General features: G+C 40.7%; 1 protein-coding gene across 1 annotated transcript in view; it reads left to right on the plus strand.

Moving 5' to 3' along the window:
- Nucleotides 1-5,631, plus strand: part of FBXO9 (F-box protein 9) — a 44,034-nt gene extending 38,403 nt beyond the window's left edge. The window contains exon 13 of the mRNA XM_080805312.1: nucleotides 5,025-5,631. Within this exon, the coding sequence (XP_080661438.1) occupies nucleotides 5,025-5,133 (109 nt within the window). The 3' untranslated portion in view covers nucleotides 5,134-5,631. The remainder of the gene's footprint in view (nucleotides 1-5,024) is intronic.
- The last annotated feature ends 6,449 nt before the right edge of the window (nucleotides 5,632-12,080 follow it).

Below are 12,080 nucleotides of genomic sequence, written 5' to 3' on the forward strand. Positions count from 1 at the left end.
TAGGGGTGCCTGGGTGGCTCAGGCGGTTAAGCCACTGCTTTCAGGTCAGGACATGATCCCAAGGTGCTGGGATTGAGTCCTGCATCGGGCTCCTTGTTTAGCGGGGAGCCGGCTTCTCTCTCTGCCTCTGCCTGCAGCTCTGCCTGCTTGTGCACTCTCTCTTCTCTCTCTCTCTCTGACAAATAAATAAATAAAATCTTAAAAAAAAAAAAAAGAATAAGAACCTATTGATCACCCATCCATACTAAGTGGCACCTGAATGAGGTTCAGCTGCAAGCGTTCAAAGGATCCAGAGGGAAGACGTTGGAGGCCTCTGGGAACAAAAATCGGTTATGGGGGTGGGGCGTGGTGAGTGGTGGTGACCAAACGGGTCAGACATTAATGATAGAGTGTTTTTGTATTTTCATAAAAGTCTATCAATGTCTGTTTATAATTTGAGTCTTTGTCACTGTGCTGTGGTAGGTGAAGGAATGCACAAATTAAAATGTGGGATTTGTCAGGGAGCCAGGAAGAACCGGGCCATCCTGGGTTTCTGTAAGTGTGTGTTTAATTTGCAGTCAATGCTCACTCATTTCACTGTCTTTGGTTTAGAAGCAGGCTGTTGGCAAGTCTGCTGATGGGGAGCCATGTTTGTGGACGCAGGGTGGACTTTAGCCACTTGTGCCACAGAGAAGGCTTAGTATTCACTTAACAGTGAATAAGCCTCATTAGTTTAACAGGTCCTTTGAAAGTCTGTCAGAATTTTTAAAAAAGGTTTTAAAGCACTTGCCTTAAAAGTAGGATTATAGATTGTTATGCAATTGTAGTCTTATCAAAAGCAGACCAAAATTCAAGAAAACTTTGTTTTTTTTAACAGAGAGAAAACTAAATTCTAATTTTGTACCATCTTTCTTTGTATTGAAGCTCATTTTTTAAAAATATATTTTAATCTTACCGTCTGACCACACATTAAATTCTTTTTTAAAGATTTGTTTCCACAAACCTTTTACAACCTCTTTTCTACATCCCAATTTTTTTTTTTTCCTTTAACAACCAGCTTTATTTTAGGACAAACTTACTTTCTTTTCCCTTAGTGAAAAAGTATATCCCTTTTTTTCATACTTTATTTTATGAGAAACATATCCTGATTTCCTGAAATACAAAGATATTAGAATTCTTAACTCTTAAAAACCTTAATTTCTAGGGGCGCCTGGGTGGCTCAGTGGGTTAAAGCCTCTGCCTTTGGCTCAGGTCATGATCCCAGGGTCCTGGGATCGAGCCCCGCATCATCGCATCATCGGGCTCTCTGCTCAGCGGGGGAGCCTGCTTCCCTTCCTCTCTCTCTCTGCCTATTTGTAATCTCTGTCAAATAAATAAATAAAGTCTTTTAAAAAAAAAACACCTTAATTTCTAATGAAAACTAAGAAATGAGCAATTTTGAACTGTTAAACTAGCATTTTTAAAAAATTCACTTACTTAGGAACACATTTTAAAATTTCTTGAAGCATGTGCTGTTTTACATGTTTCAGTGTAGCATTAGCCTTTTTAAATCTTTTAGTTTCTCTGTAATATGAAGCCAAAAGTAGATAAACCTATGTTTATTAATGTTTTAGTACTTTATCTTATTTGGAAACGATTTAGATATTTAATGCATTTAATTTAATTTATCTTTTAACCTAACTCAGTTTAAGGTTTTAGTCTATTTAAAAAGTTTGGGAAAACTAAGTAGACATATGCCAAAAATCTCATTTATAAACTTTTGTCTTGCTTAGCTTTATTTGTCCTGAATTATGTTTAGATTACTACAAACACTTTTGTCTAATGTGTTAGACAAAGTCAGCCATTCTCCTAAGCTATTATGTTTTGTGTGCATACATCTTAGAGAATGTGAATTTATATGGCTAGTAAACTCAGGTAGAATAAGTTTAATATTTAATGTTGATAACTAAAACCATGTCTTTTAATTAAACCATCAGCCATAATCTAGCTTTTATATCATATATTTTTTCCTGGATCACATGCACTTAACCATTTGGGTTAGTCTCTGACTTTATGATTTTCAGAATGCCCATCCAATACAGGCACTTGCCTTCAAACCCACTAAATAGAGCTTTTACAAATTTGTTTTAGCAATACCATAAGTGGAAAGTACCACATAACTAACAACACATGTATAAACACATGTGAACAGGCTGGCTCAGAGACCTTACTGCTGGTTTTGCAAATCCTGCCCTAAAATAAATACAGGATTTATCAAAGTCAGATGTGAGTTTTGTTTTCCTGGTAGGTTGAATGTGTTGAGGTTACCTGGCTATGTGGGTAAAGGTTTTCTTTATATACATCAAGTTCCAAATGACTTTACCCATTTTGTTTTTTCTTGATAAGAATCATCTCCTTGAGTTTGTATTTTATTTTATTTTTAAAAGATTTTTTTTATTTATTTGACAGAGAGATCACAAATAGGCAGAGAGGCAGGCAGAGAGAGAGGAGGAAGCAGGCTCCCTGCTGAGCAGAGAGCCCAACGGGCTCGATCACCAAGACCCCGGGATCATGACCTGAGCTGAAGGCAGAGGCTTAACCCACTAAGCCACCCAGGTGCCCCCTTGAGTTTGTATTTTAAAGAGATGGACTAAGGAATTCTTGGAGAAGACCAGGTAGAACATTGAACATTTAGATTTAAAAAGCACAGGAAAAAATGCAGGCTCCTTCTATAAGAAATTTGGTTTCCAAAGGCCAGTAATGTACAAGCTGTCTGAGATGAGTAGGGGACATTTTGGGATTGGTAAAGGAATAGGGGAGTTTTCGATTGCCTGGAGAGCTACATTGCTGGTTTGTAAAGACGTGTAACACAAGGACAACTGCTTTCAGTTCAGTCCAGAGAACTGGATTGTTGAACTTACATGGCATCAGAGCTTGCTGCAGTTGTCCAACTGTAGTATCCTCAGTTTGCTTTTCTCCCCTCTGGTACATCGTTCTAACTTTACGTATTTTGGGCAGGATTGAATAGCTTCTGTTGGGTAAAAAAGATGGATCAGCAAGGAGGATACAGAGGGTATCAACTTGCCCAAATTTAGAATCACTCACAGTGATGGCCAAAAGATAGAACCAACAACCTGCCTGTCCCAAGTAGGCAGAAAGCCAAGCCCAGTTGTGCAAAACCAGGTAAACAGGAAAGACAGTAGCTGTCCCTGGGAAAGAAGGGATCACTAACCAGTGGGCCTGGATTTAGAAGGGAAGGACAGTGTGATTTTATTTTCTGTTTGACTTGGCAGGCAGAGATTTGGAACAGCAGACGCTGGTAAGAATTTTCACCTTTTGCTGGCTTCTGCCAGTTTGTCCAGGATCCCCTCGGCACGATCTGGTATCTGCTGGTTTCCCCTTGACTGTCTAAGGAATGATGTAGCAGTTTATCAGAAAATCCCTCAGCTTTGTCAGCTCTGAGAGGGGCTCATATGAGGGCCCTGCTTAGAAGGTAGATAACAGGGTGTCTGTAAGGCCCTTAACTTGGTAGAATTTTGTTGATGTTTATGTAATCTTTTAAAATTCAGATGAGAACGAGTACTCAGTCTTACAGTCTTGTTATAGGTACCTACATTTTTCTCTTAATTTTAAACTTTTTTGCAATAAAACCTTTCAATGAAACTGTTTTTGGAATTTTGAAACCTTTTGGAGGCGTCTGCATGCCACATGAAATGGGTGTCCCATTCTGTTTAATTGGGAACCTGTGCTTTCAGGTCTTCTTAAATGATCTTACCTAATTGGAACCTTCCACGTAACGGCCATTGTACTTCTAGGTCATGATCTTCTGAGGGCTCCAGCAGGTTGGTAGGACGCTAGTCACAGAGTCAACCCACATCAGTCTATTTTGGGACCTGGTGGTTACCAGGCCGAGTTCCTCAGGACACAAAACAAGCTTAGGAATATTTTGTCATTTTTGCTAGATATCTGAAACTTCTGGGACTGTAGTTCTTAGACATGAAATAAGCAGGTGTGCCAGAAGGTGGCATACTTGATCCTTCAGAATTTAGGGATCCTCTGAGCTAAACAAACACCTGAAAGGGATGTGCCATGGGGTGGAGGGTGGTGCGTGTTTCACAGGGTACCTTGTGCTTGGGAAGTTTCTGGAGATTGGTAGGTGACCTAGTGCCAGGCTAACCTGTTTTACGATCAACTTACCCCATCCCAGCAGTCTTCTTGAGGTTTTGAGCACTTGTAACAGGCCTTAAATGCTCGACCCATCCCCACCAATTCTTGTGGCTTTTTGGCCTCCAAGATCCCCACTAGCGATAGACTGTATAAGCTGTCCTGCCCTGTAAAGGGACACCATGTAGCTGGGGAGCCTGAGTGTCAGCAATGATGACAAAGAACCCATAACCGAGAGGAACTTACCCATGGGCCCAGAATTGTGAGAAAGAGTGAACTCCAAAGGTTCACAGGTACCACGCCTATGTTTTCTCATCCCCAGGCGCTGCCACAAGTTCACTTTAGATCCTGTTGCTGCCACCAAATCTGTTAAATGACAAAAATTCAACCAAGTAAATTTTAATTGTCTTATTGGCTTTATTAAACAAGTCCTGAATTGGGCAGCATCCCATCTAAAGGGTACAGAGGGGAGCTCAGAGGAGTTGCACAAACTTGGAAGGTTTTTATAAAAGGAGGGTAGAGGCAGGAAGGATTGTTCCAGGTAGTGCTGCTTTCCCTCAGAGGGAGGAGCAGAGAGTTGTATCATGCAGGCTACCTCATCTTCCTTCGCAGGGTGGAGAGGGCCCATGTGGCAGACGCATGGACTCCCATCAGAAGATTCCCGACTGATTTGAGACTGCATTTAGATTAGGTATTGGGCCCTGGTTTGGGAACTCGGTCTAAGTGACACAATTTTGGGCCTGCGGTTTTCTCTTATCATACTGCTATCATTTTTAGTTTACTGAGATGAATTCAAAATAAAAAAGACTAAAGCGTAAGATAAGCTCTCCCCTATAAATATGTAAGGATTTTAAATGAGTTGAAATTTCCTTGTAACTGGTAATTTTGTGCTTTCTTTCCAGATCAACTGGTGAGACTGCAGTTACTGCTTTTGAGATTGACAAGATGTACACCCCCTTGTTCTTCGCCAGAGTGAGGAGCTACACTGCTTTCTCAGAGAGGCCTCTGTAGGGCCTCACATCCAGTCCTCTGTCACTGTTGCATGAATAAAAGTATATAGAGCAAAAGAGCACCTAAGTTATAAATGTACATATATATATATATGGAATTGGAACTTATTTTACATTGTTAGAGTTCTTTTAAGAAGAGTATAAATTGATTATTTTTTTTATTTAAAAGGGATAGTTGATACTTGGGGTATTTTGTTTCGAAATTAAGAAGTTGAGATTACAAGTTGTTCAGGCACATTTATGTTGTAAAAAATCTTCAGATGAGCTTTAAATCATGTCCCTTTTCAGGAGGATTTCTGAGCAGAACTCTGTCCCACAAGTCTCCTTCCGCCTGACTGTCCTGGCATTTAATTGCTTCAGGGGAGGGCTCCCCTGGGTCAGCATTTCTCTCACGCATGACATAGTGTCTTTGCATTAAAGGCTCAAAATGTGAAAACTTGTTCTGAATTTGTTTGAGACTGTTTGACCAATAAAATAATAAACATTTCTTTCAACAAAATGCCTTTGGAGGGCCTTCCTTACACGTCAGAGCCATAAACAGCCCTGTGGTAGCCAGCAAAAGCTTAGAAACCTGCCTCTTTTCCATCCATGTTCTCTGCAGCCTCAGACTATAGATCTCCACACTCCAGCCGAGAGCCCTTCAACAAACTCAGCTGGGCATCTCTGTTCCTCAAAGAACACAGCAGAACATCACGTCAACCCGGTCCCCACTCTATCCAGAATTCAAACACGGAGAGCGCCAGCCCCTGAGTGTGCTGTGTTGCCTCCCTAGTGATGATGCCATTGCTGTGTGGTCTCAGAGTTGGTGCCGGGCAGCCCTCTCCCAGAGTCAGCTCTCTTCCTGGTGATTCCAACACAGCTAGAGTCAAAGATGCACACACTTAACAGAAATCAGCAGCTGCAGCCACAGCTGCTTTCAAGTTCATGTGGACATTAAAAGATGCCTGCTAAGTTCCTACAATTCGATATGGGAAAGGTCTTTTAAAAAACTAATGCATGTTATGTTTAAGGTGAAAACCAAACATCCAGAGTGTGTTTGAAAAGAAGAGACTCCTACTTAGGCTGGCTTTTTGTAGTCATCTGAGAAATGGTGTTTCCCTCAAGTTAGGCTTATTGCTTTCCTCCCCGTTTTCTAAGGTAAGGCGGCTCTTCATGTGGCCAGTAGTTTTGATACGCAAGTTAAAAGGACATTTGATTAGGACCTTGTCAAATACAGCTAGAAAAGAATTTCCTAAGGAGAGTGGGAATTGAAGATTTTCTTGTTTGGCCACCATGCCTGGATTAGTCAAGACCTGCTGCAGACAGCCAGTGGATACCAAGTTCAAAGCTTTCCTTGTGCCTGCTAAAGCAACTCTTACATCTTTAGCTTAAAGCTGAAAGTTGTATTTTTTAAATTGTTTTCTGTACAGATTTTTATTTTTAAATACTAATTTTAGAGTGCAGGGGAGAGGGTCAGAGGGAGAGAGAAAATCAAGCTGACTCAGCTGAGTGCAGACCTTGATGGGGGCGGGGGCTCTATCTCATGACCCTGATCATGGCCTGAGCCAAAACCAAGTCAGACGCTTAACTGACTGAACCGTGCAGGTGCCTGCCCAGCACATTCAGATTGTTAATACAAAAGCAGTATACATTTATTTTGAGAATATTAGAATATACAGAAAATCAAAAAATACCCGAAGACACACCCAAAGATAACTAACTAGAAGGAATTTTTGCCGTGTAGCCTTTTTCTACTGTTCTTTGCAAATCCTGCCACAGAAGCCTTTCAACTTCAGGAATGTCCTTCCTTTGCTCTATTTGGACATTACAGAAGCCAGCAAGTACCAGAGGAAGCTGACAGAGCAGTAGGTACAGTCACTCCTAAAAAATCCATGAAACATTTTTGAGAACTTGCATTTCACTCCTGCCTGAACTGTTCAGCTGTCCTCACAGGGACTCCGGCCTAAGCACTAACCCTGGAGTCGGCTTCTCTTGCTGCTGCATTTCCTCCACAAATCCCCTCTCACACCTTGGTGGAGGGCAAGGTAGGAGGGCTCAGGGCTGTTGGGGGCTTTCCCTCCCCGAAACTAGACAGTCAGATACTGGTGGCAACCAGCACTAACGCTCCACCTACTTCACCAGCACCCCGTGTGCTTCCCCCGCCCCCTCACCAAATTCGCCTGCCTGCCGAAAGCGACTCCTGCCATGGGGAGAGGGAGACAACTCAATCTGCCAGTGCGCCCCCAGTTCCAGAGGCAGAGCCTCTTAGCTGGCTGTGCAGGGAGCAAGCTCCACTGCTTGGTGCTCTGATAACTGCACCAGCAAGATTAATCTGGTCTGACCGCCGGCTCTGCCCATCAGTGCGAGCCTCTGTGGAGCACAGGGAGAAAGCGCTGCCCTTCCTAGGGCCCACAGCTACAGCAGAAAGGCTGATTTACACACCTCATCTGACTGCCGATCCCATCCACCTACAAGCCCCAAACTGGTATCAGGCCCCTCAATGGCGCAGGGTCCAAACCCAGTGCCGTGTGCCCACGGCAGGCATAGCAGGTCATTGCTGCTGATTAGGGGAAGGCAAACACAGCTCAGCCGCACAGCGGAGCACATGCAGCCTCCACAGGGACACACCTGGAGCAGCTGATTCTGGGGCCCAGGGGGCACTGCATTCCAGGACACCACAGGACACAAGGCCAGTACTTTCAAGACCAGGGACGTAGCTGACCTCCCTATTCCACAGAAACAAACACAGAGACTAAGACAAAGTGAAGACACAGAGGAATATGTCCCAAATGAAAGCATAGAAAAATCACAGCAAAAATGAAACAGAGAAGCACTATGCCTGATTAAAAAAAAATTTTTTTTTCAAAGTAATGTAGCACCTGGGTGGCTCAGCCATTTAACCATCTGCCTTTGGTTCAGGTCATGATCTCTGGTCCTGGGCTTGAGCCCTGCTTTGGGCTTCCTGCTCAACAGGGAATCTGTTCTCTCTCTCTCTCTCTCTTATTCTTTCTCTCTCTCTCTCTCCCCCTCTGCCCCTCCCCACCACTCATTCTTGCTCTCTCTCTCTCAAAAAAACCTAAAAAAAAAAAAAATCAAAGTAATGGTCATAAAGATACTCACTAGACTTGAGAAAAGAGTGGATAGGGGCACCTGGGAGTTGGTTAAGTATCCGACTCTTGATCTCAGCTCAGGTCTTGATCGCAAGGTGCTGAGCTGGGCTCCATGCCAGGCCTGGAGCTTACTTAAAAAGAAAGAGTAGATAAACTCATTAAGAACTTAATGAGATAGGAAATACAAAAAAGAACAAGAGGTAAGGAATTCAATAACCAAAATACAAACTATACCAAAGGGAAAGAGCAGCAGATTAGAAGATGCAGAAGAACAGACCAGTGATCCAGAAGACAGTAAGGAAAGCAACTAAGCCAAACAGAAAAAAATAAAAAGAATTAAAAATGAGAATAGGTTAAGGGAACTCACCAACAGCATCAACCCTAATAACATTTGCATTATAGGGATCCCAGAAGAAGAAAAAAGAGAGAAAGGGGGCAGGAAATTTACTCGAAGAGGGGCTCCTGGGTGGCTCAGTTGGTTAAGCATCTGCCTTTGACTCGGGTCATGATCCTGGAGTCCTGGGATTGAGCCCTGCATCGGGCTCCCTGCTCTCCTTCTCTCTCTGCCCATCCCCATCGCTTGTGCTCTCTCTCTCTCTCTCTCTCAAAAAAACAAAAACAAAAAAACCTTAGCAAATTTACTTGGAGAAATAATAACTGAAAACCTCCCTAAATGTGGAAGGAAACAGACATCCAGGTCTAGGAAGCACAGAGAGCCCCTTACAAGATGAACCCAGGAGTTCCACACCAAGACACATAATAATTTAAGTGGCAAAAAGTAATGATAACATTCACTCAAGGGATACACAAAATAGAAATGTAGAAAATGATATCATACACATAAAAAGTAGGGGGGAAATAAAAATTTAATACTTTTAGAGTGTGCTTGAACTTAAGAGATCATCAACTTAATATATAATTGCTATACACATGAGACATTAGATATGAATGAAAAGATAACCATAAATCAAACCATGTAATGGATACAAACACACACAAAAGAAAAAGGAATTAAAGCATAACACTAAAGAAAGCCAACAAACTACAAGAGAGCAAGAGAAGAAGAAAGTAACAAAAAATACCTACAAAAACAACCAACACAATGAACAAAATGGCAGTAAGTACATACTTATTAATAATTTAAATGTCAAAGGACTAAATGCTCCAATCAAAATGACTGAATGCAAAAAAAAAGACCCATCTGTATGTTGCCTGTAAGAGAGTCACTGCAGACCTAAAGACACATACAGACAAGAGAAAGCATGGAAAGAGATTTAGCATGCAAATGGAAGTGGGTGGGGGGGGGTAGGAGTCAATGTAGCAATACTTAGATCAGACAAAATTACTTTGAAATGGTAACTGTAACAAGAGACAAAGAAGGGCATTACTACATAATGATAAAGAGATCAGTTCAACAAGAAGATATAACAATTGTAAATATCTATGCACCCAGCATTGGAGAACCTAAGTACATAAAAGAAATGTTAACAAACATAAAGGGAGAAACTAACAGTAATACAAAAATAGTAGGGGATTTTTAACAACCCACTTACTTCCATGGATAGATCATCCAGACAGAAAATCAATAAAGAAACATGTCTTTGAAGGACACATTAGACCAGAGGGCCTTAACAGAGATATATACAGAATATTCCATCCAAACCAAATAGAATGCCAATTCTTTTCAAGTGCACATGAAACATTCTCCAGAGTAGGTCACATGTTGGGCCACAAAACATGTCTTAATAAATTCAAGAAGATTAAAATCCTATGCACCTTTTCACACAATATAATGAATCACAAGGAAAAAAAAAAACAAGCACAAATATATGGAGGCTGAACAACATGCTACTAAACAACCAATGATCAATGAAGAAATCAAAGAGGAAATTTAAAAATAGCCGGTGAAAAATGAAAACGGAAACACAACAGTCCAAAATCTTTGGGACACAGTGAAAGCAGTTCTAAGAGGAAAATTTATACTGATACAAGCCTACCTCAAGAAACAAGAAAAACCTTAATCTAACCTCACACCTAAAGGAATAAGAAAAGGGAGAACAAACAAAACCCAAGGTTAGTAGAAAGAAAGAATAATAAAGTTCAGAGCAAAAACATTTGAAATAGAGACAAGTAAATAAACAAACAGAAAACCAAAAGAAACAATCAATGAAACCAAGAGCCAGCTCTTTGAAAAGATAAACGAAATTGATAAACCTTTAGCCATATTCATCAAGAAGAAAAAAAGGGAAGAAGACACAAATAAAATCAGAAATGAAAGAGGGGAGGTAAAAACTGACAGAAATACAAAGAATTAAGAGATGACACTGAAAAATTATATGCCAACAGATTGGACAACCTAGAAGAAATGGATGAATTCCTAGAAGCATATAATCTTCCAAAACAGAATCAGGAAGAAACAGAAAATCTGAACAGACTGGTTACTAGTAAAGAAACTGAATGGGTTACCAAAAATTCCCCAACAACAACAACAAAATCCAGGACCAAATGGATCCACAAATGAATTCTACTAAACATTTAAAGGAGAGTTAATGTATATTCTCCTCAAACAATTACACACACACACACACACACACACACACACACACACACACACACTAGAAGGAAGGAAAGCTTCCAAATACATTCTGTGAAGCCAGCATTACTCTGATACCAAAGCAAAAAACAAAAGAAGAAGAAGTAGTAGAAGAAGAAGACAACTACAAACCAATATCCCTAACGAACATAGATGCAAAAATCCTCAGCAAAATATTAGCAAACCACAATCAGTAATATATTAAAAGGGTATCTTGCATCATGATCAAGTGGAATTTATTCTGGGCATGCAAAGATGGTTCAATAATCTCAAATCAATCAAGATGCTACACCACAGCAACAAAACCAAGGATGAAAATCCTAGGATCATCTCAATAGATGCAGAAAAAGAATCTAACAAAATTCACTTCTGTTCATCATAAAAACTCTCGACAAAGTAAGTTTAGAGGGAACACACCTCAACATAATAAAGACCACATATAACAAACCCACCGCTAACATCATACTCAACAGTGAAAACCGATAGCTTTTCCTCTAAGACCAGGAACAAGACAAGGATGTTCACTCTCACTGCTTTCATCCATGGCAATCAGACAAGAAAAAGAAATGAGGCATCCAAATTGGCAAGAAGAAGTAGAACTGTCACTATTTGCAGATGACACAATACTATACACAGAAAATCTAGGCTCCATCACAAAACTATTAGAATAAATGAATTCAGTAAACTTGCAGGACATAAAATTAATACACAGGGGCATCTGGGTGGCTCAGTGGGCTAAGCCTCTGCTTTTGGCTCAGGTCATGATCTCAGGGTCCTGGGATCGAGTCCCACGTCGGGCTCTCCACTCAGTGGGGAGCCTGCTCCCCCACCCTCTGCCTGCCTCTCCACCTACTTGTAATCTCTTTCTCTGTCAAATGAATAAATAAAAAAAAATCTTTAAAATTAATACACAGAAATTGGTTGTGTTTTCATACACTAATAATGAAGTAGCAGAAGCAGAATTTATGAAAACAATTTCATTTACAATTGTACCCCAAAGAATAAAATTTCTAGGAATAAATTTAACTAAGGAGGTAAAAGACCTGTACCATGAAAACCATAAAGCCCTGGTGAAAGAAATTGAAGATGATACAAACAAATGGAAAGACAGCCCATGCTAATGGATTGGAAGAGTTAATATTGTCAGAATGTCCGTACCAGCCAAAGCAATCTACAGATTCAATGCAATCCCAATCAAAATACCAACAGCATTTTTTCACAGAACCAAAGAAAACAGTCCTAAAATTCATATGGAGTCACCAAAGA

Source organism: Martes martes (genome assembly GCF_963455335.1).
Source record: "Martes martes genome assembly, chromosome: 6".
In the NCBI taxonomy this organism is placed as follows: Eukaryota; Metazoa; Chordata; class Mammalia; order Carnivora; family Mustelidae; genus Martes; species Martes martes.